At 47.1% G+C, this 27,548-nt stretch overlaps 1 protein-coding gene and 1 long non-coding RNA gene across 2 annotated transcripts; one reads left to right on the top strand and one right to left on the bottom strand.

Moving 5' to 3' along the window:
- Positions 1 to 3,772: 3,772 nt before the first annotated feature.
- On the bottom strand, positions 3,773 to 4,698 carry LOC144367320 (olfactory receptor 1C1-like). Its single transcript, XM_078023143.1, is given in 2 exon segments — positions 3,773 to 4,603; positions 4,606 to 4,698. Coding segments are annotated over 2 exon segments (924 nt in total).
- Positions 4,699 to 20,600: 15,902 nt separating this feature from the next.
- On the top strand, positions 20,601 to 24,121 carry LOC120885634 (uncharacterized). The gene is made up of 2 exons (XR_005728352.2): positions 20,601 to 21,307; positions 22,984 to 24,121. It is a non-coding gene; the product is annotated as an uncharacterized LOC120885634 (long non-coding RNA).
- The last annotated feature ends 3,427 nt before the right edge of the window (positions 24,122 to 27,548 follow it).

Below are 27,548 nucleotides of genomic sequence, written 5' to 3'. Positions count from 1 at the left end.
AACCACTGAGCCATGTCCCCAGCCCTTTTTATATTTATTTACAGACAAGCTCTCACTGAGTTGCTGAGGCTTGCTTCAAACTCGCCATCCTCGTCTCAGCCTCCCATTCATAACAACTGTTTTAACAGGTCGGGGTGATGCCTCATGGTGGTCTAATCTGCATGTGCCCATGTTGGGCATGTGTCCATGTCATGGCGAGAGTGCAGTAAATCACCAAGTTGACCATAAAGCAGGAGGCGGAAACTTGCTTTACCATGTTTGTCCTTCCCAGTGAACCCACCCTGCTTTGATTCTGTTCCCTGTGGCTTAATAGTTCTTTCCTAGTTCACTGCCCGCAGCTCTTGGGGAGCATCTATGGTTTTCTCTGAATGCAGTCATGTGCTCAGCGAGACCCTTTCACCTCCTCCTGTCTTGTTTGGGCCCTCTGAGGTCCCTTTCTGTGACATTTCTCTGCTCCAGTGCCCTGCCGGTGGGCGGTTTGGGGCTGTTGACCTGGGGGCTTTCCCTGCTCACACTTGGTTCCGTGCTGGCTGCAGGATCTCATGCTTACTGAGGCATGTTTCTTCTGCACCTCTTCTGGACCTCTGGTTCAGTTTCTTCAGGAAAGTTGAATTTTGTCCAAGCCTCGTCTTATTCACTGAGACCATTACACATTTTTTAACCTGAACATTGTTTACTGATCTGCTCATAATGACCCACCAGCATCCTGGGAGCTATAGGCTACTTGACCACAGTGAATGACCATTTTGATGTGGGGTTGAGCTTGGGTTGCTAGGATTTTGCTAAGGATATTGCATGTACGCTCATGAGGGGAATCGGCCTGGTGTTCTTTTATGGATGAATCTCACAAACACAATACTGAGCAACAGAAACCAGGCCAAAAAGAAAAAAGTGCCATCAGCAATATAATTTACCTCTTGTACATGTCAAGAAAGACTGTGCCCACAGTTGAGTGATGTGTCTTCCAGGAATGTGAATGAAAAGCATTTGTTTTGTGTGATTTGGCTGTGGTTATCCATAGACTTCCCTTTGTTGGAAGGACTGTAACTTCGCGCAGTACTAATAGAACAGAGGAAGACAGCCAGGGGGCTGGGACGAGGAAACGCCCTGGGGCAGCAGACCTGACCCACGCCAGCCCCACAGCCAGCTAGGCACTGCTGCCCCTCATCTGCCCACCCCAGGAGAGTCCAGGAGGGATGGCTAGCAGCTGAGCCTGTGGCCTGCCCTGCGGACACAGGCAAGAAAAAATATTGGAGCCAAACACCTTTGCAATTAACTTTAATAAGATTCCTCATGGTGATTTCTAGTGGAAAGACATCTGAAGGTCTTATTTATGGAATGTGCATAGGCTACTATGCCTAGTTCTCCAGGTTGCTTATGTAACAAATTTAGAATCAGCAGATACACAACATGGCCTGCTGAAAGAGTTCAAGGACAACTGAGTGCTGTAACAGCCAGACGGTGGAGAGTTGTCCTCATTCAGACATAAATCATCCTGTGCAATGCAATGACCTGCATGGGATCGGGAGGCCCCACAGTTGCATCTGGCTCAGGGTGCATCTGGATGTGGTAAATACAGCTTTGGGAGCTGCACAGATGGCCTCAAGCTTCACGCTTTGCCAGTGTCTTGCAGTCCTCTGCAGGCTTTGAACTACTAGTAAAATGACACTGGTTAAATCTCCAGTTCTCAGGAGCCCAATTTACCACCTCAATGGGAAAGGAGGAATTTGCATTCCCCAGAAGTTCTGAAGGATGCGAAGGCACTATATCATGAAAACCAGGCTAATGACACTGAGCAGCATCTCCCTTTCGCTTCTTCTTTTCTTTGTTTACCGAGTGGCATCTTGGTGCCCGTTTATCTCCCAGTCTCTGCTGTGCTCTAAGGAGTCCCTGGTGTCTGGCCAGGCTGCTCCCTCCACTGCAGGAACCACTGCCGTCTTCATCCTTTCTACATACTCAACATTTCATATTTTTTCCTTTTTCTTCAAGAACGTGTGAGATGAGCAGAAGCACATTTAGAGAGCACTCCCTGTGAGAGGTGGAACCCCAGGTCCTCCGAGCCTCCTTTCTGGATTTGCTGAAGTTCACCTGCAGCCAGGTGGAAGTTGCAAAGTACTTTTGAAAGGAAGATGTGCATTTCCCCTGTGGAGTACCTTTACCATTTTAGCTGACTCTTGGGTATTTAGAAAAGAAAACCCTCAAATAATTACTCTGAGGTCCCTATTTTGGTCCAGGGAAGCTACTAAACAGTCTGCACTTTCCCATGATTCTGTAATGGGCCATTCAAGGGCTCTAGGTGATGGAGAGAAGAGCATGCCATCTAAAGACGGTACAGTGATGGGGATGAGGGTGAGAATGGTGCTTGTACCTGCTGACAGATCCACCTTCATGATGATGTCACTCAGGGCAGGGCTGGCTTGAGTGACATCTGAAAGCCTGACACACATAATCTCAAATTTCAGAAGGATCCCCTTTCTAAACCCATCATCCCAAATGATTCTCCACACCTAAAACCCTAGCAAAGCATTAAGTGGACTTCTGGACAGGTGACCTTTTAGGTATACAGATAGGAAGTCAGTAGCCATGTTCATTAGGTAGAGCTAAAGCTATAAGCCACCTTCCCATACATTATTTATTTACTTACTGATTTGCCTTCATGAATCTCATTCTTTATTCATATTGTAAGCTAAATAACTATGTTAGAATAGCTGAAGCTGAAGTTTACTTGCCAACTTGGTTGGTTTTTTTTTTAAAAAAAAAACTAAACATATTTTTCTTCGAAGGGATTTAAATTCTTGCATCTGTATTAGTTTTTCCTTGGGAAGGTGTGAATTTCTACTAGGTTTTAAAAGTGGGATGTGTGTGTTCACTTGAGCATTTACAGAGGCACAAAAGCAGACATTTTGATTCTGGAGAAGGACAGGTGACACTCCCAAAGGTGAACTGGAATGAGTGAGTCCCTAAGCACTAGGGATTGGAGCCATATCCTACATAGAGTTTATTCAACGGAATAACTGCTGATGTAATCACTTTTGCATATTGCATATTGATTTGCTATTAGCAAGACAAGATGGAACAAAACTCAGAGGTTTGGAGCAAGGCTTCCCCTTGATGGGTCCTGTTACCTCCCAGGAGGACAATCCATGACTCTTCCTCGGGAGTGGGCTGCACCAGGCACATCTGCAAAGGGCTCCGCCAGCCTCTGCCTGTTGGCAAGGAATGTGATTGGAGCAGAAGGTGATCTTCCTCTATGCCAGAAACAGTTGGGCACACATGTGACAAGGACACGGTGGACAGAATGGGGACATCAAGGTGTGTTGAGAGAGAGCAAAGTGAAGGAGTGTTCCCTAGACAGGGAAGCATTCCCAAGAGCGCTTCAAGAGGAGCCCTGCTCCCACCACCCATGGGTCTGCACTGGAGCCCAGCCTCGGTCCAGTCTGAACCTCAGAGGCTGCCCCAGCAGGACTTATCCTCATTTGGACGGCTTGAAGTTTGATCACACCTCACTGCACTGAAGTCAGGGACCTGGTGTTCCCCATCTGCTTCTCTAGAATGCACAGTACTCATCCTGACCGTGGGTTTCCTGGGTTGCCCAGTGTTTGCAAAGGCAGAGTGTGAGGACACACACAAAGCACTGGATGCAGTTTCCAGTGTAAAGAGGCATCTGGGTGACCTGATGGCTGCTGCGGTGCCCACGTGGGACATGCCTGCCTTGGCCCCTTGCTCTGGCACTTGGATTTACCACTGGGTCATGGTCACCACTGAGAGCAGCTCACATGCAGAGTGTCTTCTGCAGCGCTGCCTTCACATCCCTGCTCCTGAGGCTGTAGATGAAAGGGTTCAACATGGGGGTGACAGTTGTATACATGACAACCGACAGGGCATCTCCCTGGGGCGTGTGCGAGGACGCGGGGCTGAAGTAGACCCTGATGGCCATGCCATAGAATAGCACAACCACCGACAGGTGGCAGCTGCAGGTGGAAAAGGCTCTCTGCCTCCCCTGAGTAGAGGTGACCTTCAGAATGGTGCAGAAGATGAGGCCATAGGATGTAAGGATGCAGGCAAGGGGCGTGAGAGCCAGCAGACTCCCCACCGTGGGAATGACCATGATGTTGAGGGACACGTCTGAGCAGGAGAGCTGCAGGAGAGGGTTGAGGTCACAGAAGAAATGGTGGATGACATTGGAGGCACAGAAGGACAGGCGTGCCATCAACATGGTGTGCAGGAGGGCATGAAGGCAGGTGACCACCCAGAGCCCTGCCACCAACCGCAGGCAGAGCTGAGGACTCACTGTGGTGGCGTAGTGTAGAGGGTGGCAAATGGCCACATATCTATCGTAGGCCATCACACAGAGAAGGAGGCTGTCCATGTTCACAAAAGAAATGAAGAAGAAGAGCTGGGCGAGGCAGCCTTCGAGGGAGATGGTCAGGGTGTCAGTCAGGAGGTTCACTACCATTTTGGGAACTGTTGTGGAAATAAAGCAAATGTCAACAAAGGCCAAATTACTAAGGAAGAAATACATGGGGGAATGGAGGCGGGGGTCACCGCCGATGGCCAGGATGATGAGTGTGTTTCCCAGCATGTTGACCAGGTACATACAGAGAGAAAGAGCAGGGCCAAGAGGTGCGGATGTGCTGAGGAGTTCGAGAGGCCCAGGAGGACAAATTCCCTGATGGCTGTTAGGTTTCCTCTGTCCATCTTCCCATCAAATCTAGAAGAAGAGAACATTTAATGGTGGAGCCCCACAGGGTCCTCATGACGTGTGGGGGACTAAGTGCCACCCTAACCCTTGCTACCTCCAATGTTTGCCACCCATGTCTGTGTCTCTGGCATCATGTCTGCATACGCACAGAAACATCTTGCGACTCAGTCTCAACCACTTTCAAGAAAGCATGGTTTCTTCCCCAATACTGGAAGTGAACTGTGACGAATGCCCATTTTTAACTGGACCCGTTATTTTCATTTGCCCACAATAATCACATTGTCCATTCCAACCTTATTGGAAAGTGCTTATTTTGGTAGCCATGCTGTTTGCCCCGAGCAGATTTAGTTACTGTGGCTGAGCACTGTCCCTGCTCATCTGATGTATCCCAACCAGGGTGGCAGATGCCCTGTGCCAGCTTCTTCACTTGGGTGAGAATAAATGTTGGTCACTGGAGATCCCAGGCCCCCACTCTGGCTTCTTTGCTCTCTGCTGGTCATTGCACAGTGCCTCTGCCAGGTATACAGCCTCCCCTGATGTCCCATGCCCTTGCAGGGGCTTTAGGCCCTTCAGCCCCGCACAGCCCTGTGGCCTGCTCTCCCTAGGAGACGTGATAGTGCTCCTGCCCTACTAGAATCCTTCACCAAGTGTCTTGCAGCCTCACAGTCTCTCTACTCTCCAAATGCTTACTATAATATGATGTAATTAATACCCGCTTTTATTCTAAATATTATCAAGACATAAGTTTTTATAACTATTAGCAAACTAGTAATTATCCATCCATTCACATGACCAGTGTCTTCCTTTGATAAATATGTCCCAAACACTGCCTAAGGTCCATATTCTGGGCACAATTCATTTGATACTGAATATTATTTTTTCTGACTGGAGTTGAATTATTGATTAAGTTATGGGTTCCAGAACGTTCTTCCTGACATTGGGGGCTTTTAATTTTTTTTCAAAACTTTATATTTTTAGTTTATATTGTTGTAAACCTAACTGGCTATTATGGCCTTGAACAGGACGTGGGCCTGTAAAATCACACTGGCTGGTGGGGACCTGCCATTTTTAGTGCGGGTGTTATTATTTCTCACAGTGTCCCTGAATCACCGTTTGTTATTGATTTTACATTTGGGATCCTAATGAACTTCTTTATAAAACATGTCTGGTGTGTACATATTGGAGACCTTTTCTCAGTCTCAGGAGGTTCTCCTAAATTCAGAACTTGTAACTGCTCCTTATGTTTTACAGGAATATTCACTGTCATCCTCCAGATGTGTGATATAGGAAGAAGACCTCTCCTTTCAAATACGCAACCATGGAACAGGGCCCACAGGCCTCCCCTGAAGGCACATTCAGGAGGCCTCCTTCTTCCCACCAAGCTCCTGTGCCAGGCAGTGTAGCCAGCACCGCTAAAGCCCTGCCACTAACTGGAACATGCATTTGTTCTTTATCTAGCCTCCAGTCCCAGCTTGCCCAGAGCCTCCGACCCACACAGTTCCCTCCCTCTGATCCCTATAGTCTCTAACTAAATTCTCTCTACCTCTTCACCCAAGCACAGGTGAGTCGGGATGAGGTCTGTGTTGGGCGGGGTCACTGCACGCTGGGCAGGTGCCCACTCTGGAGTGAGGGGCTCTGCTGGCTTCCTCTGCTGCGGGATGATCTCTCCTGCCCTTTCCCCATCCTGTGATCAGGCTGAATGCCCCTTTCATGACCAGCATGGAAGCTCACCTTGTTTGTCTGCTTCCCTGTGGCCGGTGTTGTGCCGGAGGAAGAATCTGCACAGTTGGTGACACACAGTGCTATGGAAACAGCGGAGGCCACATTCTGGAGCAGCACCTGACTGTACCAGCCTGTGGTTCTCCGAGAGAGCCCTACAGCGCCTCCCTCAGGGCACTTCCGTGAGCTCCAGGGTGGCTTCCTCAACCTGGGCTTAGCCCACTCTTCCACGGGAACCTTGACAGTGCCATTACAAAAGTCTGAGTGTCATGATTCTGGGACTCACATACTCAGGGTGTCTCTGATGAGACAGAGAGGAGCTTGGAGTACGTACCCTTCTTGTCGGGAGGGGACTTTTATTCTCTCTGAAGGTCCGACCAAGAGAACAGAGGTGGACTTGCACACGGGTTCAGATCCTAAGAGGAGATTAACCAGGAGGAGAGGAACCGGAGGGACAGGGGCGCGCTCCTCTCTTCTGGGAATAGCAGTAATTTGTTTACCTGAGTGACTCAGAGGGACAGGCCATAATCAAGGCACACTTTGTCCCTTGAGCTCAGCACTGCAGAGGCCATGTGGAGTTTTAATTTCTAAGTTGTTTCTCTGTTTGGAAGAGAAGGTAAGCCGAGGGTCCAACAGAGCATGCCAGGAAAAGCTTTAAAATCTATGAAGTTTCTAAGACCAATTCTCCTTTTCTTCTACATAACATTAAAACAAAATGCTTTGTACAATTCAAACAACTACTAAATAATCTGGAAATTAATATTTGGGCCTGTGCGTGTCTGACTCCAAAGAGGGTTCTTGGTATCCCTGAGTCCCTTTGGCACAGGGCGGGGAGTGGAGACTGAATTTTATGGGGATGGATAATTAAGTTTGTAGGTTTTGGGTTTCAGTGTCTCATCTTTTCACTTATTACCTCAAGCTATATTTTTTAAAAGTAACATTTTTATACACACACAAAAAAAATGGTCTATCTGAAAAAATAAGTCAAGGAAACCATTCCATGAAAGGTAGCATTTTAAAAAGCACTGCAGTATAAATTTCACAAAGGAAGTGAAATCTCTGTATTGAACCCCATAAAACATTGATGAAAGATATTGAAGAAGGTGCAAATAATGGAAAGATATCCAGTGTTCATGGATCAGAAACACTAATATCAAAACAGCAACACTACTCAGATGATACACAGATTCAGTGTGACCTCTATCAAAATTCCAAAGATGTTATTCATAGAAAGTAGAAAACAGCCCAACGATCCTTATGAAACCACAAAAGACCCCCAATAGCCTGCAAAGGAAAAGAAGCCACCATCTCCTAAACGTATCTGACCACCCAGGTTCTTTGCAGCAGCGTTCACATTAGCCAAGGCATAAAAAATAACCTAAATGCCCAGGATTCTGCCCATGGGTAAAGAAAATACAGTATACTGTTGGACTGAAAAATCATTCAGTCTTAAAAAGGAGATCCTGTCATCTACCAAATCCAGATGAACATGGAGGGCTTTATACTAAGTGAAATAAGTCAGAAAAAAAATCACCTGCCCTCACTTAGGTGTGGAGTATAAAACAGGAAGGAAAGGGAGAGGAAGGCAATGAGGAGGAAAAGGAAAGGGAGGGGGCAGAAGGAAAGGGAGAGGGAAATATGGGGGTGTCCAGGCAGAGAAAGCAGGAGAGACAGGGAGAGAGATCAGAGGACACAGAGTATCAGACATGAAGAAAACACAACCCTAGAAATCCAATCACAGCATGGAGGCTAATGTAAGAAATGTAGCATATCTGAGGTTCCTACTGAACAAGTGTATCTTAGCAGCTTGTCCAGGAAATACCCACAGGAAAAGCAGCAGGGTCTGTGAGATGAAGAATACCTTACTTTGCTTGACGGTGGCCTTTTCTCAGTCTGTGTGTATCCCACAAAACTATGCTGTGTATCCTAAGTGCACACAATAAAAGTTATTTTAAAGGTAAAATGTGTTTATCAGAAAGTCAATAAAAACATGTTACTACTAAAATACATGTAGTATAGTATCACATTTCTCATTGGATATGTATTCAATATAGTATATCATCTAAAGCCATTTTATATTAAATCTCAAGAAAATGAAGAGCACAGCTAGATGTCATGAAATATGAAGTTGCTTAAATTTGTGACAATAATGTTTTACAAGGATGTGTGGCCAGAGCAATGCCCTGCAGAAAGTGGAGGTGTGGCCAGTGCGGGCAGCAGCCAGGAGGTAAGGGTGGGGCTGACCCTGATGGGCAGGAGTGGAGGGCCGCTGATCAAACATGGTCCAAAAATGAAAATGAGCAGGTAGATAAGTGGGCAGCACTTAGGTTGCGTTTAATTTCACTGCATGGTATTGAATGATAATGGGCTGATCATCTTCCACGGGGAATTTGAATTAAAAAGTGGATCTTAAATGAGGAAAATTATTTTCACATTTGAGATTACTTTTTTCTTTCCTGAAAAAAAGGCCTACTTTTATTGTTAGATTGTGCATGATCCTGTAAATGACTTCTCAACAAAATCCCCATTCCCAGATTTCTGGGCAAGACTTAGTGGCACTTTATGGAATTTTAACATATGAAATGTAAGCAGTATACTCTACATATCAAGGAGCATGTAACAATTTTATTTCCGTGTAATGGGCTCTTCAGTGCACGCACACTTCACAGCACGCTAACCCGTGGGGAACTGGATACTGCATGGAGTGTGCTCTTCCCTGGGCTCTTTCCACTCCTCCCTTGGCTACTTGCATGCCCTGACTTTCGGCACTCCCCATCCTGTGCATACTTGGAGGCCCATTTGAAATGCCACATTTCCTCCTATGGTTCCTGGGGTCCTCCCGGCTCCCACACAAATCTACCCCATGACCATGCTCCATGCTTTCCAAGAATGCAAAACACCACCTGAAAGAGCAGGGTGCTGCATGGTACCACGATTCCGGAGCTCAGTGCTGGGGTGAGCTCTATGACCAGAATATCACTTTCTCAGTACTTCTTTTACCTGTCATAAACTAAAATGGATCATGACCACTATTTCATGTAAGAGATGGTGTGCAAAGTCATCTACCCTCTGTCACACATTTCTAATACTTTGAACATTGCTGCAGCTGCTGCACAGGAAGTCAACTGGCTGGGGCAGGAGAAGTTGCACAGCCCAACCACAGCTTGCAGAACAAGACTGAGTGCCCATGGGCAGGTGCACAGCAGCACTCCAGGCGAAGCTGCTGGATTGCATCTGCCTCTGAGTGATGTGGCCAATAAGCTCCCTCAAGTCCCCCATCCACATGACGGGGACATATCTGCCTGGGCAAAAGGAAGCCTGCCATTGAAGCCCTTACAATAGATACTTGCCACAGGGCCACTGTGACAGTGAAGCGAGGGACCAGGGAGGGCACTTTGGGGCTCTCTAGAGCACTCCTATATGTGAATTTTAGCTGACCATGTTCTGTTAACATTCATGCCGTCCGTGTTTTATCTTATTACTGGCCTAGGGCTGAGATTTGTGAGGTCCCAGATTGTGGGTCCTCTTCCATAATACAGGAGTGAGCTGAGTTCCAGGTGAGCCTGAGTGTGCCCTCTAGGCTGCCCCCTCCCCTTGCTTCAGCTGACTTGGACACACCATTTTTAGAGGTCAGGAAGCTAAGAGCCCCCTAGCTTTGCTGTAGAGGATACCTGGAGATGTGGGTGATGTTGGTCACAGTGGCCTAAGCTGGAATCCACTCATGTCTGTCTAAAACCAGTGGAAACCACTGACCTTGGGCCTGCTGAGCTTCCAACACCTGATGTCTTTGACATTGGAGGGCAAGCCTCTGCCTCACCAGGCTAAGGCTGCCATTTTTTGAAACATGTATCCTATGAAGAACTGAGATGTTTGGCTCCTCGTGACCACCAGTGGCTCCTCTTTCCCTGGCCTCTAGTCACCTTTCCCAAGCCTTAGACTACCTGCCACTCTATTGCACAAGGATCCATAAACTCTGTCCTTGGGGAGTGGACACTAGGCTTGCTCCTGCCTCCCTCATGGGCTGCTTCTGAATAGATCCCAAATTCTGCCAAGTTCATCTTTGCAGTGACTGGCACCTGCACAAGGGGCACAGTGGGCCTAGCCGAATAGCAGAGGCACTGATTCATGTGGCTTTCATTCTTCTCAGCATCTCTCTGTCTGCTCTGACCTTTGAATGAGTTGGCCATTCAATGTTGCTATGAGAAAATGGTAAGTTTAAATTATTACTGTGGATCTCACCATTTATCTGAAAAGTGGGCAGCACCATTTTAAGTGCAAATCTTTATGCTGATCCAACAAGTCACACAACTCACAGTTCACATCTGTAAATGCATACGCAGAAACTGCACAAAACTAACTTCATTTGTTTTTATTTCACTTCTCGGTATTTACATATGTTGCTGAAGCTCCCATCTGAAGGTTGCTGGCAAGGGGCTAAAAGCAGAGGCTACCTTTCCCACTAGCAGCATCCTTCTCCCTCCACCCACATCCTCACTTTCAGGAGAGAGTTGCTAAGGCAGAGAACGAGGTGAGAAGCACCGTGGGATTCCTAGGTGCTGCTTCTTTCCCACCTGCTTGTTCCTGGTCCAGAGCAAGTTAGGTGGGAGTGAGAGTGGATCTCATGACTCAGCCCACTCTAAGGCCAGATGCTCACACTCTCCTCTTGGCCTTGAGTCTTGCTAAAACCCCACCCCTGTGGGTCCACCTGAATGCCCTGCTCAGGGGCAAAGCGAATGCTGTGTGCAAATTGGGAAGCAAGAAAAGTCAACTCTGCCTTAAAGAAGAATCAAATGTATGAAATATAATATGTCAAGAGCTTTGTAATGTTTTGAACAACCAATAAAAAAAGAAGAATGAAATTATGGCATTTTCAGATAAATGGATGGAGCTAGAGGACATTATGCTAAGTGAAGTAAGCCAATCCCCAAAAAACCAAAGGCCGGATGTTTTCTCTGATAAGCAGATGATGATCCATAGTGCGGCAGGGGGATAGGGAAGAATGAAGGAACTTTGATTTGTGTAGAGGGAAGTGTAAGGAGGGTTGGGACTGTGGGGATGGGAAGGATGGTAGAAAGAGACAGACATTATTACCCCATATACATGGATGATTATACTACTGGAGTGACTCTGAACCATGCACAGCATTGGAATGAGAAATTGTGCTCCATTTGTGTACTATATGTAAAAATGCATTCTACTGTAAAATTAATTGATTGATTTTTAAAAAAAAACCATGTTCAGGGAGTAAAATATTAAGTTTTAAGATAGTTGGGCTGGGGATGCAGCTCAGTAGTAGAGGCTGGCCTAGCACATGTGAGGCCCTGAGTTCAATCATCAGTATTGCAAAGAAAAAAAATTTAAGATGGCAACAATAGCAATAAACCTAGCACAAGGCCCTTCTGAGCAAGGTCAGAGGCCCACAAAGATGGTCTTATTCAAGATTTTTGGGTGGAGGATTTGGGTCTCTAGAGTCCCCAGTACACCATGCAGAGTCTGTGGTCAGTGACTGGATGCATGTAGGTGTCATTCATTTTGAATGCTGAAGTTTGAATTAGATGAACAAGGTCTGAAATAAAGCCTGCCAAGAAGCAAACTTGGAGATTCAGCTGAGATTTCCAAGCAGAATATTAAGTGTAATTTCCCTCCTTCAATAGTGGTATGATTCTTCATAGGAAAACTGTGAGGAAAGATACACTAAAGGAAGAACTCCTCAACAGAAAGAAGCTGCCAGTGGTGATCTAAGAAATTACCAGCACATTCCCTGCTTGTTCACTCTCTGGCTGGGGAACTTTGGCTGAGGTCTGCAGGTTCCTCCCCGGCTTGTGCTGGCTCAGCCCTCCTCCCCATCTGCATCCCCTGGAGCATGGGCCAGACTCACCTGCACCCGAGCAGTGGCCTCAGTCCTGGGGACTGAAGGACACACAGGTTCCAACAGAAGCCAGGGAGTCTTCCCAGGTACCTCTTCAACTACACAGATGCAGATAAGGTACTTCTCTGGATCCAAAGATGTGCAGGTGAGCTCAGGTGTTGTGTCGACCTCTGGGCTCTAGATGGAGGATGAGGCCACTGTTCCTGTAGCCCTCCAAGCCGTGCTCCTAGGATGTCATGGTGCTCCAGAGCCATGGGGGAGTGGGACCAGCCGCCCTACACTCTCCTGGTCTGCTGCAGGCAGCTCTCAGCGGGCTCTAAGGAGGTGATTTCTGTGTCACATCAGACCCTGGTTTCCTTAGTAGAGTAGATCTGATGAGGTCACAGACTTTTAGCTCAGAATCTGGACTGTTCTATCACCAGCACCTGCCTGATTCCAGACTTCACAGACAGGAATTTCATCCCAGGAGATCAAAATCTTCCAATGGACACTTTGGAGTAAAACAAAAAGAGGTGATTCCACCTACTCCTCAGTCAGCCTCGAGAAATGACCCCAAAAGTCCTCTAAGTGCTTCAAGTGGTTTTAGGGAAAAAATGTCAACATGAAGAAAGAAACTGTTTCCTAGAAATAAGCCACCAGCTAGTCAAAAATAAGGCTGTGTTCTCTCTAGTGGCACCCTTTTTGGGAGCCACTTGGCTGTCTATGTGGGCTTGGTTCTGGAACTCAGTTCTGTTCCGCTGGTCTGTGTCAGTTTTTATGGTGGCACCATGCTGTTCTGGTTACCAAAGCTCTGCAACATATGGAAATCAGAGATTGTGACGCCTTCCACTTTCTTATTTTTGTTCAAGATTGCTTTGGCTATGTAGAGGTGTTTTTTCTTTTGTTTTGTTTTGTTTTTGTTTTGTGTGTGTGGGGGGGATGCTTGCTTTTGAACTTGAATATTGTTTTCTTTTATCTCTGTGAAGAATATCATTGCAATTAGTAATTGCATAAAATATTAAATACTTGAGGAAAAACTGGCAAAAGTAGAAAGTTGCATCCTCTGGAAACTAATGAAACCCTCACTGAGGACAATGCAAGAAGTGTTGAGCGAATGCAGAGGGACACTGAGTGTGGTCACTTTGGGAGTCTACAAAGTCAAAGGCTCCACATTTCCAGCAGAGACCCCTCCCCAGCTCTGCCAGCTCCTCTAATGCAGCCCCAGAGCTGTGTTGTTCCCTGTAGTCCCAGACCTTCCTGCTCCTGGTCCCTCTGCACAGGCTGACTGGGCTTAAGGGTGCACTGATCCTGACCAACTGTATGGTGGAGAGAGGCATGGGCTTCTCTGTGAGGCCAGTCCTAGGGAAGCCTGGGTGCACCATGGACCCTGGAAGGCGGTGTCCAATGTGCCCTGGACTGCCCCTCCTGCTGCTCTCTCACTGCATGGGCGGGGACTGGTCTCTTCTACCATAGCTAACTCCCCAACATGTGCCAGAAGTCGTTTCAGATCTCACCAGCAGTTCTCAACTGGTAGGTGCCCGGAACCCATGGCTCCTGTGTCTGCAGGTTCCCTCTCTGCACCCATGAGGTTCAGCAGCTGCCCTCTCTGTATCACCTGGGGGCATCTCCAGACTCCCCTGCACCCTGAGCAGTGGCCTCAGTGTTGGTGACTGGCATATCCCTGTTCCAGCAGCAGCTGGGCGCCCTCCCAGGTAGCCCTGGAACCACCCTCAGCCTCAAGCACCAGGTCTCCAGCGCCCCCTGCTGCTTCTCTGGATCCCAGGAGGCCCCGCTGATGCCCAGCTCTTGCTCCTGGCTGGGCTGCCGCCAGAGGTGAGGCCAATGACTACTGTGCTGTCCCCCACCCCCCACCCCCCGGTGGCAGCAGCCACCTTCTTCACTGGCAGCTGTGACTGGTAGGGAGACAAGGAAACCCTGGCCCGCAGACCTTGCTCTGAGCTCCTTTCCACTGATACATTTCTGGGAGACATCAGTAGGCAAATTGCCCTGCAGCAGAGCAAATCCACACTTGAGGGGAAGGAAACACCCGGTGGTGCCCGAAAGCTGAGCCACCGGGGCAGGAGCCCTGAGGGAACCAGCCAGGTGCATCCCATGAGGTGAAACCCCTGATTCCAAAAGTGGAGGTGTCTTAGGGAAATATCACTTCGTCTCCAACCAAGGACAGAAGGCAGGAGTGTTCAACTATTTTTCCATCTTTTAAGTTTTTTGTTTTCCCACCAGTAATATTCTCTTTAGAAGGGGCATAATTTTTTGAAAAGTAGTTCATAAAAGTGTTTGTGATTTCATCTCAGCATACTGTGATCATCGTTTTAATATAAAGGTGGAATTTATACAAAATAATATGCATCCATTTGAGAACAGTTTGGTGAATGGGAAAATATGTATACACAATATAAATAATATATATAAATATATAGAGAAATATATAATAAGTATATTTGATTAATAATTAATATATTTAATTTATAATTAAAATTATAAATATATAATTAATATTTTATTGCATATAATTATTTATGTTTACATATCATATTGATATATTCATATTTTCATGAATTCAAAATGAAGATTAAAATTTTTCTATCAACCATGATATTATGGCATTTTCAGTCAATATTCCATTGACTTTACCTTGTCTGTGACACTACAGATTTCTCTTTGTTTACAGAGTTTCATCTCCATGAGACATGTCACCTGCACTCTCTCCTGTGGGTCTTCTGACATAAGCAGAATGATTTTGAAATTCTATCTGTTGGCTTACTGTCAGATGTTTAGGCTGTGTGATGAACAATCCTGTTATGCAATTTCAATTATGAATTATTGTGTAATTCTCTTGGACAATTCACTAACCATACCACACTCAATAAAGTTTATGTTAACTTTATTTTAACTTCTTACAAAGTGGCTGCCTTCTGCCAGGAGTGTGTCAGAGTCCACCTACTTTATATGGTGCCAGTAGGTGGCAGATCACCCCATGCACTCAGTTGTGTACGCTTTTCTTGGAATGGGATAATATGATAATCTAATTTTGCATTTTTAGAACCACAATATTAAATATATCAATGTGTTTATTGGCTATTTACATATTTTCTTGGGTGATGTGATGAATTTTTGAAGTGATAAAGAAAATTTCTTCTTTAATTCAACAATCCTGGGCCACTTTAATTGCCTTGCTTCTCATTTTTTTTTTCTTAAATCCTTTTTATTTTCCTTTGTGACACTGCAGAATGAGCCCAGGGGCACACAATACCACTGAGCTACATTCCCAAACTTTTTTTTTACTTTTTATCTTGAGTCAGGGTCTAACTTAAGTTGTTGAGGCTGGCCTCAAACTTGCAATCCTCCTGCCTCAGCTTCCCAGTCGCTGGGATGGCCAGCGAACATAACCTGCCTGGTTTGTTGAGTCTTATACTGGCCTGGTTTTGACCTTGTCTCCCAGGTGCGAATAGAGAAAGTAGCTGGAGTGAAACTTGGAACGACGATATCACTGTAGGACACTAGAGGGCGCCGTGGGTCGGGCTCCGGAGAGAAGATCTGCCGGGAAGCGCAGCTCGGGCCCTGGGTCCCCTTAACCTGTGGTCGCCGCATCAGGTGGCAGCTCATCTGCATGAGAGCCGCGCCCCCGGTGTAGGAGTGACCGGAGAGCTGAGGCTGCCCAGCGCCGTCCTGTAGAGCAGCCCGGCTGGATGCAGCAGGCCGGGGCTCCTCTCCTGCTCCCTGCCCAGGTGACTATGTGGGGAACGGCTGGGCTAGGTGGGGAGGGCAACGCTGAAGCTCCGCCCCTCACCTGTTTCCAGGGGCCACATATCTGCCCGGTGATTTCTGGAGACCATTACCCTCCCCTGTAGCCCAGGGCCGCGGCCAGCTGGGTCCAGCGTCACCAGTTCCCCAAACCTCCAGGCCTAACAGGTCACTGGCTCTGGGATCCGGAGCCCTGCCAGATTCTCAGCCTCCCTGGCTGGAGAGAGGCTGCCCGCACCAGCGCAGGGGGCCAGCCTGAGCGCAGAGCCTGCTCTTCCTGTGCTCAGGGGAGCAGCAGCCACTTCCTCAGGGACACAGCCTGCTGAGTAACACTTACATCCTGGCTCAGCCTCGCCCTTTGCTCCTAGGACCCTCCTGCCTTCTTACCAGAGGCTGTGTGTAGCCCCGGGGCTCAGGAGGCTGATCACCACCTTAGGGGAAGAGGCCAACACCATACTCCTGAGTTTCGCTTCTTTTTTTAGGTTTATGCTAAAAATGTGATGTTGAAGTCAGTGCAACAATGTCACCAATTGTACAAATTAAAGGACAAGGTGACCACACACACACACACACACACACAAGTGTGTCTAAATTCATGTCAGCCAGTGGTCATTTATCACAGAAAATATTTGACAAAATAACGATATAAAACCACTATGATTTTATATGAAAATATTAACATAGCAGCAAAATTTAAAGAAAAACTTAGAAAAACAATGTTACACCAATGGGAAATTATGTATCTCTTCTATTGACCTTTGAGAAAATTCTGAAACAAAACAGAGCACATGTGCATTCAAAAATGGCTAACTTATGAAATATAAACGTGTCTGAGGTGAGCACAGCTCAGAAGCTCCAGCTCTGGCACACTCTCCAGGACCTGGGGGCCACACCAGCTCCAGGGCTCACCGTGCACGTGGCTGAGTTTGCTACAACCTCACCACACTTAGGGGATTCTTCAGGTAACCTGACCATGAGGGCATCAGTGTACCAGGAGTAAACAGCAGGACACAACCCTGAGGTTGCTGAGCAAGACCTGAAGTCCAGCAGAGGAGAGGGCTCCTTACCACCCTGCACCTGAGCTCCCTGAGACAGCATCCCCTCCACATCCAGGGTCTGGGAAGCCATGAGAGATCCAGGTCTATGAGACACCAGCACTGGGGGTCAGCACCAGACCCCACCCAAAGACTTTGTGCTCCATTCTCAACAGGCATTACCCAGGCAACCCCAGTGCTGAGGTGTGTCAGAGGCAGATTCAGGAGACAGCTGATCTGGTGGGAAAGACACCTTGACAGCAGAGCAAGATGGCTGGGAGTCAAGCACTCAAAGCCCAAAGACATCACAGCTCTTTTATTGCACCATTAGCTGCTTAAGGTGAAATCTTTCTGATTTCACAGCCCCTTGCTCTGTCTCCAGCTGAGCAGTTATACTTCAGTGACTCCCAGGAATACCCTTCCCTTGGGTCCTGTCTCATTGTTGGAATCTACCTGGAGTTTCTTCATGGTCACTACTGGAATCATATCTTCTATTGACAGAGGACCTTTAGAGACACAGTGGGAAGTCGTTAGCTGCAGGGAGGACACACTGTCCACACCTAACCCTGCTCCTCCCCTGGCTTCTCAAAACTCACCTGGGCTCTGTGTGGTCAGAGATTCAGCAGTCAAGGCTCACACCTGCAAAACCTCACAACTCAAGGTGTCACTCCCACATGCCTAGGATCATTGCAGCCCTCAGAGCCAGTCCTGTGAGCTGCAGCTGCAGCTGCAATGGACACACTGTGTTAAGGACTCCAAGGAAGGGACCCAGGCCAGGCCCAGACCTCTGCCCACCAGATAGTTCTGAGAGGGTGGGAGTTTCCTCTGCATGAGAACAGCACTGTTGGGACCCTGGACTGTGTTTAGTTTGGGAGAAGGACTGGGATGTTTACTTTGCTTCATGGTAATTAATGTAAATTCAGCAGCACATCTGGCTCATGTCCATCACTCAGGGGAGGGCTCCTCTGGAGATGACACTTAAGAAGGGGCCTCTCCTCCCCTGGCTTCTTACAGGTATTTATCAATAGCCTGCATGTGCAGAATTGTCTGCCTCTCTCTGAGGCCCAAGGACACAAAGGCCAATATCAGGGTCCTTGAGGAATTCCCAGCAGGGGGCATGTTTGTAAACAGAGGTGAGGAGCTGAGCCCAGTCACCCCTGTGCTGGACAGGAGCAAGGCAGCAGGAGCAGGGAAGGGATCACATTGCTCTGTCCAGGAGCCTTCTCATCATGCCTTACCCTGGATCACACCCTGAGCAGGACCCTGGATTAGCTGAGGAGGGTCCTTTCCTCACCTGAGCTGGACCAGATGTTTACAGGGTGTATCATCAGAGATGCCTTGAGCCTAGATGGGATGCTCAGGGCTGAGCTCTGGATGAGGAACAATGAGGACACAGTGCCTGCTTCTACAGTGACCAGCATGGCCAGGATCTCTCTGTTAGGGGACAGTCAGATGTGAATGTTGGGACCACGAGGTTAAGAGAACGATTCTATCAAATGGGCCCACCATGCTGACCCCCACATGCTTTCTTTTCCAAGAAGCAATTTAGCTGCAGCCCTGCCTGGCCTAAGTGGACAGGATATGTCACATTCCTCAGCAAACTATCTGTTCACTGCAGGAGAAATGCAGGCACAAAATAATGTTGATAAGAGGAGCCCAAGTTCCCCTGAAGGAGGTGACTTCTGTGACCAGATCCCCACACTCTGGGAGATGAGACCAGTTCCTCCTAAACTGCTGACCTGACCTGCATCCCCTGCCTCTGCCAGTGGCCCTGGGGGGAGGAGCAGGAAGCAAGCTCCAGCCTCCAGGCTTCCAGGGAGACTTTCACAAGTGCTCACAGCAGACACAGGGCTGCCCCTGCTCCCTGTGCCTAGGGAGGGACAGAGTGTCCAGGCACCAACAGCCTGGGCTGGGGCAGGCCATGCTGTGCTCATCTCCTCTTCTTAGCACAGGGAACCCCCCTCCCCTCCCAGGCCAGGTGCCCTGCTGTCTTCCTGCTGCCCCTAGAAATCCTCCCTCTGCAGCCTAAGGCCAGGGGCTGCCTGCAGGTGCCCCCATTTACATGTCAATCCCACACAGCAGGGCCCCTCTCAGTGCCCCTGGGAACCTAGGATCCAGAGGAAAAGGACTTCCAGGGCAGTTTGGCCATGAGAAGGGAGCTGCAGATCTAGGCCAACAGGAGGCATTTCCCAGTCCAGTGGTCTCAGCTTGTGCTGACCCCTGCAGACCATCAGGTTACAGGGAGTACATTACATTACTGTAATGTACTCCCCAGGAATTGGCAATGCAAAAAACCAAACCTGAGTCCACTTATATTTACATTTACCTGAAACACCCACAGTCCTTTGTTCAGTCTTTCAGAAGAGCCCAGGATGTGCTTCCTCAGGGAGGCTGGACAGGGACACTGGGGACTGTCCTATCACAGGCTGAGGTCACCCTCCCTCCTACACAGAGCCTGCCTTTCCTCCTCCCAGGCAGAAGGCCATGTCCCACCCTGACCCTCCGCCCCTGAAGGAGGCCTCTCTCCTCTGCTGGCCACAGTGTTTTGGGCACCACCCAGACACCACGGGGGATCAGGACATGGGAAGAAGATTGTCCACATGCGGTGACATTTTCTATTTGGGGTGACATGAAGTGAAGAGTCACAGCTCAGGTGGGGAGGCCAGGAGTGAGCCTCCCCAGGCCTCCTCAGGCTCCTCCTCTCTCAGGTCCCCACCAGGGCTGGGGGCAGGTGCTGCCCTGGGTCTAGCTGCAGAAGGAAGGAGCCCTGCCCAGCTCTCCAGGTGTTCAAGACCAGGGCAGGGCATTCTGATCCCTCCTGCAAAAACCATATTCAGGGAAAAAGGGAAGGGACAGGTGTGAGGCCCCAGGGGACCCACCACTGGATGCCACATTATATGGAAGAGCAGGAACTTGGGATCCTGCAGACTCAGTCCTGGTCCATGCTCCACATGGGGAGCCAGGCCACAGGGGTGAACATCCTAATGGGTGCTGAGCCCACAGCAGAGGTTAAAGTCTCCCCAGGAAGATGGTTGTGGTGGAGTGTGTGGGTCTTGGAGGTGAGGACCTGCCTGCAGTTCCTAGTCCAGGGTGGAATTGCTGCTGAGACTGAGAGTTTAAATTCGGATGTCAGTGTTCACTGGTGCCCCATAGAGCCTCCTGAGTCAGAGAGGGGCTTCAGGGAGGTCGTGGAGAGGGGCCCTCAGCACACCTGCAGATGGGGTGAGTGGGGACCCTGTTCCTGTAGATAAGCCAGTGCAGAGCCAGAAGAAGAGCAGAGGGCCTGAGCGCCTGGGTCCTGGTGCAGAGGGCCTGGGCTCAGACCAGCCTGGAGCTGTGTGGACATGGGCATGTCATGCAATCCTGTGTCCTGGGTCCTCTGCACTATCATCTGAGCACTTAAATGCGCCTCCTTATTTGTATCATGAGGCTGAATGTAACCTGATGCAGGTAAAGCTTTAGCATAAAATGGCTGGCTCAGCATAAATGTGCATGGCCTTTCAATTTTAAATATCTGGGAGGAAAAGCCACACACTAGCTAGTGGCTGACTCCAGGGAGGGAGTGGGTGGTTAAAGGCAGGGGAGGGGGAAGGGCTCCTCTCCTCCACTGTTGGGTGTGGTGATCTGCAGCTTCTGGGAGCTTTTGCAGGATGGCTTGTGATTCCCAAGTCGACCTGTGAGATGGTCTGAGTAGAGAGATTCCACAGCTGAGGACATTTGCATTTACAAGAAAAGACATGCCAGAGATAGCAGACCTGGGACAGGAATGCAGCTGCTTCCCTGAGGACAGAGACCAACAAGTTCTGAGACCTCTAGTCATACCCTGGACCACTGAACCTAGAGCTTCTCCCAAGCTCTTCCTCAAACATAATGACCAGGCATTTCTGCATGGAGAAGAGCTGACACCTCAGAAGAGGTGGCTGAACACAAGGGCTCAGGTCCTTGACCAGCTCTGTCTCTATTGTGGTTCAGTCCCTGACCCCAAATGAGAGGCACTTTACATCAAAGAAGCTCCTCTGGAGGACAAGATGAGATTCAGATGTGAGGCCACACTTCAGCAAGTTCCCAGTGCCAGCTACCTTGTGTGGACCTTCCTGGAGTTGATGACAGCATTCTGCAGACCAGCATCCACCTGGCTTTCCAACTGAATCAGAACACAGGACATTCCAAACCAACTGTCACTGCCAAGAGTCACTCCCTTCAACTGACCAAGGCTGGGCAAGCAGTTCCTGGTGATCCTTGGTAAGTGTCACTGGGCTGGAGTTTCTGTGTCTTCTGAAGTAGGTCTGTGGTCCTCACTGTGTCACTTAACCTGGATTGCGAGCTGTCTCTGCAGCCTGGACCAAGTCCTACTGTTGATGGACACAGGCTGTGGCTGTAGTGCCCTCCCTGCTCACTACTTCCTCACCAAGGGTGTGTCTGCACACTCTCATCCCTCCTGAGACCCCTCAGTGACAGGAGACACAGCCCAATCTTCTCCTGGGGGGACACCTTATGAGCCACAGACCATGTCCCTTAATTCAGAACTGTCCCTGAGGAGCACCCAGTCCACCATTCCTCTGGCACCAAATGTCCTCTGCATTAATTCAGTGGCAAGGTGCCTTCTCTCAACTCTTCCATTACTGATTCCAAACAGCAGTGATCTGTTGTTATGAACTCTGAGGAATTCCTATGAAAAAATGTGATTTTTTTTTTTTAAATCACTGAATCAAGATTGGGAATATATGGTCCTGGATTTCAGTAGCAGAGAAGCATTTGGCTTTTAGTTCCCATTCCCCATTATGTCTTGCTGAGCCTGGTAGCAGGATTCCCCTGGCCACATGAAACAGTGTGGTGGCATCCCCTGTAGTCACTGAAGTTCTGCATACAGGAAGAGCACATTTCTGCTTACAGTACTTGACAGAATTGCGGAGGCAGTGGGGCTGCGCACTGCTGCTGTGGAAAGAATGATCTGTGTCGCTGGGTCTTATCTGATAGCTGTTTTGCACACTGCAGAGCGTGCACATGGTGATCAGCAGCCGGCTGTCTTGTTCTAACTGTGACAACATGAATACATGTACACAGGCATCTGTGGGAGCTGAGAAGGGGGCTGAGGAGAAGCGATTCAGCTCAAGCACAAAGCAAAGTTTGAATTCTCATAATAAGGAAATACTCGGTTCCTGTGTAATTCATCAAAAACACTTTGGTTTCTTGAGATATTAAAATAGCTGGGCATGGTGGCGCCTACCTATAATCCCAGTAGCTTGGAGGCTTAGGCAGGAGGATAGAGAGTTCAAAACCACCCTCACCAACTCAGTGAGGTCCTAAGCAACACATTGAAACCCTAAGCTCTCAGTGAGACCTTGTCTGAAAATAAAATACAAAAGATGCTGGGGATGTGGCACAGTGGTTAGGCACCATTGGGTTCAATCCCCAGTACACACACACACACACACACACACACACACACACACACAAACACTATGTAAATGTATATAGAAACCCACATGAATATAATCATTCAGAAACAAAAATGGATGCATGTAAATATAGAATGTACTTACATCACAATAAAATACCACAAAATGCAATATTTAATATACCATTAAATTATACATACTTCTATTATTCAAGTAAAGATGCCAATAAATGAGATGTAAATCTGTAATTGTGCCATTGCTTCACAACTCTGTGGCTCTCTGTGAAACCAAGGGGTGACCATGGGGTATATATTCTATGGGGTGAATTTCATGGCATGTGAAGCATCCCTGGAGAAGGGTGTTCAAATGAATGGCTTGGGTTCTCCTGTAGGGTGAAGGGGTAACTTTATTTAAAACAGTCACAACATTTTCCAATAATCCTTGTAAAGAATTGCAATGGGATTTTTCAAGGTCCCAGATATCCTTACTTACTAGCATGTTTTTTTCTGTCCTCCAAAGCCTAGAAGCCAGGACCATGGCGTGAGGAAGAGGCTGCAGTCCGTGTCCCAGCTGGGGAGCCCCTGAGTGGGCAGAGCCAGCACCTCCTGCCAGTGGCAGTTCCTCAGCCCAGAGCACAAGGCCAGTCCAGGCCCAGTCACCCATCAGAGCAGGACCAGGCCACCCCTCCTGCAACAAAGCACACCCGGCACTTCACCAGCTTCTTCATCCTTCAGCTCCTGTCTTTCCTTAACCACTCAAAGTAACGATGAAAGGGAAAATTCTGTTTATCGTCAGCTCCTTACAAATCATCAGCAAACAAACCATGTTAGAAACAAAGGGCAAAAGTCAAACTCAATAAGAGTACTCTGCTTAATAAGTGTCTCAGGGACTGGGACCAGAGTTCCAGCAAACCAGCCCTGGAGGGCATCCCCTGCCAGGGCCCGGTGCTCCCTGTGGTCCTCCCTGAGGGCTTCTCCCTTGTGCCCCTCAGCTCTTTCTCAGGGCCATGTCCCTTCTGGGACCAGTGTGGGACTCGATGCTGCAAAGCACCAAGTGAGCCTTCTTGACAGCCCGGGATTCCTCAGCATCACCTGAAACACAAATGCAACAGATTGAGCAAGACCTGGAGCCAGAGCCCTTATTTCAGCTGAACCTGGCGGCTCCTTAGCAGAGCGAACTACTAGACAGACAGGCCCCAGCCACTTCCAGGACTTGGAAGAGCCTCTGAGGACAGACACAGACCATCGTAGGAAGAGAGAACTTCTGTACCCATAAAGTTCACCCAAGGAAGAAAGAGCAATGACCCAGTGAAAAAACACTGGAATGTCTTGTCACAAGGATTGTGATGACTCCACACATAACAGTCTCTAAAAATAGGAAACGTGGGGTGACCACCACACCAGGCCATTTTTGACACTGTATAGTTTATTTCTGCTTGCCTACTAACTCTGACTAGGGCTGCCAGTACACGGTGAGGGGAATCAGGGGGTCTGTCCTTGCCTTCCTCCGCCTTTGAGGGAAAGGTGGTCATTCTTCGTCTATAAGTTAGTTAGCTGTGGTTTTCATAAACACCTTTCTTGGCTTGCTTTGAGTTCCTCCTACTCTTAATTTCTTGATGAATACTGTTAGGAAAGGGTATTAAACTTCATGACACGTTTTTCCATGTGTGCTAAGATTGCTGTGTGACTTTTAATCTTCGTCTTTCCGTGCAGCGAATCACGGAGGTTCCTACAGGGATCGTCCTCCAAGCCAGGGATAAATCCCGCTTCATAGAGGTGTTGGATGTTTCTAATGTATCGACACATCTTTTCCTAGAGTTTGTTTAGGATCTTTAATATCCAGGTTCCTCTGATATGGCCCTGGCTTTTATTGTGCTCAGGTGACTTTGTGTGGCTTTGAGTGTAGCTTACTCTGGTCTCATCAAGATCAGTTTGTAAGTTTTCCCTAATATGCTTTTTGGAAGATATTTTAAAAATTGATATTAAGTGTTATTTAAAACAGTCACCACATTTTCCAATAATCCTTGAAAGAATTGCAATGGGGTTTTCAAGGTCCCAGCCATCTGATCCTGGAACTTCCTTTATTGGGAACTTTTTAACTATCAGTTCAATCTCCTCTTAGCTGTTAGTCTGTTCCTATTTCTTACGTTTGTTGATTCAGTCCAGAGAGGCTCTAGATTCCTTGGAATTTACCCATTTCTTCTGTTTACCCTATTTATTGGGGAACACTTGTTAATCCCAGTCATTTATGATCCTTTTTTTCCTGCAGGATCTGTTATAAAGTCTCCTTTTCTAAATGTTTATGTGAATTTTCTCTTTTTAAATTTATTTCACATAGAAGTTTGTCAATTTGGGTGACTTTTCAATTTTACCACTCTTTTCCTTTTTCTATTTTTACATTCTCAGTTTCATTGTTTTTCTTTCCTGTATTTATTATTTCCTTCTCTCTGCTGATTTGGGGTCTGGGTTTCCTTGCAGCCCCAGGCTGCGTGCTCCTGAGCTTGCTGAGACATCTTGGGTGATAGGGAGCTGTGGCTGGAGAAGGCGGGTCATGGGGATATGTCTTTGGTGTGTATTTTGTCGTGGTGAGGGGAACCCCTCTTTCTCTGTTTCCTGGTGCCATGTCCCCAGCTGCTTTCCACTGCCACACTTTTCGGCCATGATGTTCTACCTCACCTTGGGCCCAGAGGCTATGGAGTTGGCCATCTATGGACTGAGACTTCTGAGACTCCCAAATAAACTCTTCCTCCTCTAACTGCTTGTCAGGTCTTCTGATCCCAGGAGTGAGAAAGCCAGCTACAACATGTGGTGATGTTCTTTGAGACTTTCCTCTTCATCTTTTTTTTTTTTTTTTTTTGCATAAAGTGCACTTACATCTTGAGACGTGTGTAAAACTTCTTATAGTAGTCTTTTATTAAGCTGATAGCAACTTTAGGTATTTCTGATTTCAGTTCTCTTAATGTTAACACATTTTTTTGGCGATAGCTGACCTTAGTACTTTTGCCTTTTAATTTTTGTACTAGTGTTAAGTGTCCTACATGCTACCATTTCTTTTATTCAGCTTTCTCATCGCTGTGACAAACGACTGACAAGAACAATATAGAGCAGGAAAACTTTCTCTGACCATGGTGTCAGAGGTCTCAGTCCATAGAGAGCTGACTCCCTAGCTCTGGGCCCAAGATGAGGTAGAACATCACAGTAGGCAGGGTGGTGGAGAAAGCCACTCGGGAAGAGGGAAGCAGAGAGCACCACGGACCAGGGACAAAACAGTAACCCAAAGGCACACTCCAGTGACCCAGCTCCTCAGTCACACGCCACCTCCCAAATCACCACCCAGTGAATCTGTCAGTGGATTAATGCACTGACCAGGTTTTGGCTCTTGGAATCTAATCCTTTCACCCCTGCAGCATGTGCACTGCCTCACCATGAGCTTGGGGGACAACACGCCTCCCAGCCATGAGGACTGCAGTGTTTTGTTGTTCTGAACTTGCCTGCATATCTGCCCTCCCTGAGATGCATATTCTTTCAGATGTCGTCCTTTGCAGTTTGGGGCTTTCCTTTCAACTGGAGCTGTACCATTAGTGTTTCCTGTGAAGCCTTCCTGCAGGGCCAGCTGCTGGACCCCCAGGGAGGGCTCTTGCTTTCTGGGTTCTATATGTTACACTGCCCTCCCAAAATACTGAGACCTGAGTAATCAATCTTATAATTATTTTCCATTTATCATCTAAGGACTGAGTAAATATTTTAAAAATTAAATACTATTTTAATTGTACATACTTACAGGGCACAGCATGAATTTTCAAGGCATGTGTATAAACTACAATGACCAAATTTAGGTATCAACATTTCCATCTCTCCAATTTTTTAATCTTTGAAAAGTTTTGCAGCATTACATAGTTTAATTATTATGACTAAATTGTTGCAAATAATTTCAGAATAAATATGCTATGATTCAGAAAATATTTAGCAATATTGATAATATCTCAAATTAAACCTCCATAAATTAAAATTTGAAGGACTTATAGGTCACTCATCTGATTTATTCAATGAAATTAAAAAAAAAAAAAAAAAAAAACAGGGCTGGGGATGTGGCTCAAGCGGTAGCGCTCTCGCCTGGCATACGTGCGGCCGGGTTCGATCCTCAGCACCACATACAAACAACGATGTTGTGTCCGCCGAGAAATGGAAAATAAATATTAAAAAAAATTCTCTCTCTCTCTCTCTCTCTCTCTCTCTCTCTCTCTCAAAAAAAAAAAACCCACAAAATTACAAATTATATGATACTCAAAGCAATTTAAATACTTGAAAATTAAAAATAAAACTCCAAAAGAAATTACAACATGGAGTAGATATTGCACTAAATCTAATTTGGCAATTCATTTGGAAGGTGAAAAGCAAATGAGAACTAAGAACCCCCATAGTTTCCACCCACTGACAGAAATCACGCTGCCTAGCGCCCTCTGCTGGATGACCCGCCCATGGCCCACGTGTAGGGAATACAGCCTGGCTTGGTTTCTGTTTCCTTCTCCTGAATAAAAAGAGGACTCCTCGTTTTATAGCTTAACTGTGAAACCGTGTGGATTCTCAAGAGTATTTCAGTTTATTTGGATCCATAATGTAAACTTTACTCTGTACTTTTAAGTTCAAATTTGTGTGATTTTTTCCTTACCGTAGGTGAAGTTAGTTTTCCCTAATATGTTTTTCCCCCAAACCACCTAAAATGTTCTCATAATAATTTTAACATATGCTCAAAATGAAGGTTATTTAATAAATTCTGACATAAGCAACAATATTAGAAAAAAAACTTTATTCAAATAAAATCATAATGGATTCAACTAAAGAATTTCAGGAAATAAATTTTGTTCTATAATGGATTAAATGTTTAAAAAAATGAGAAAATGTCAGATGAATTTAATAGTTCATACAAACGCAAAATAATTCATACACATATGGGCAGATGAGAATATTGATAAATATTTATTTCTAAACTGTTTCAAGGTAAGAAAATTTGCATGTTAATAAATGTACTAAGTAGTACTATGAAGGGGAAAATTCAGGGATCTTTTGTATCTAAATTGAGCAGTT

The sequence above is a fragment of the Ictidomys tridecemlineatus genome, chromosome 1 (assembly GCF_052094955.1).
Source record: "Ictidomys tridecemlineatus isolate mIctTri1 chromosome 1, mIctTri1.hap1, whole genome shotgun sequence".
Classification (NCBI taxonomy): domain Eukaryota; kingdom Metazoa; phylum Chordata; class Mammalia; order Rodentia; family Sciuridae; genus Ictidomys; species Ictidomys tridecemlineatus.
The sequence above is the reverse complement of the archived record's forward strand: the minus strand, read 5'-3'. Positions and strand labels throughout refer to the sequence as shown.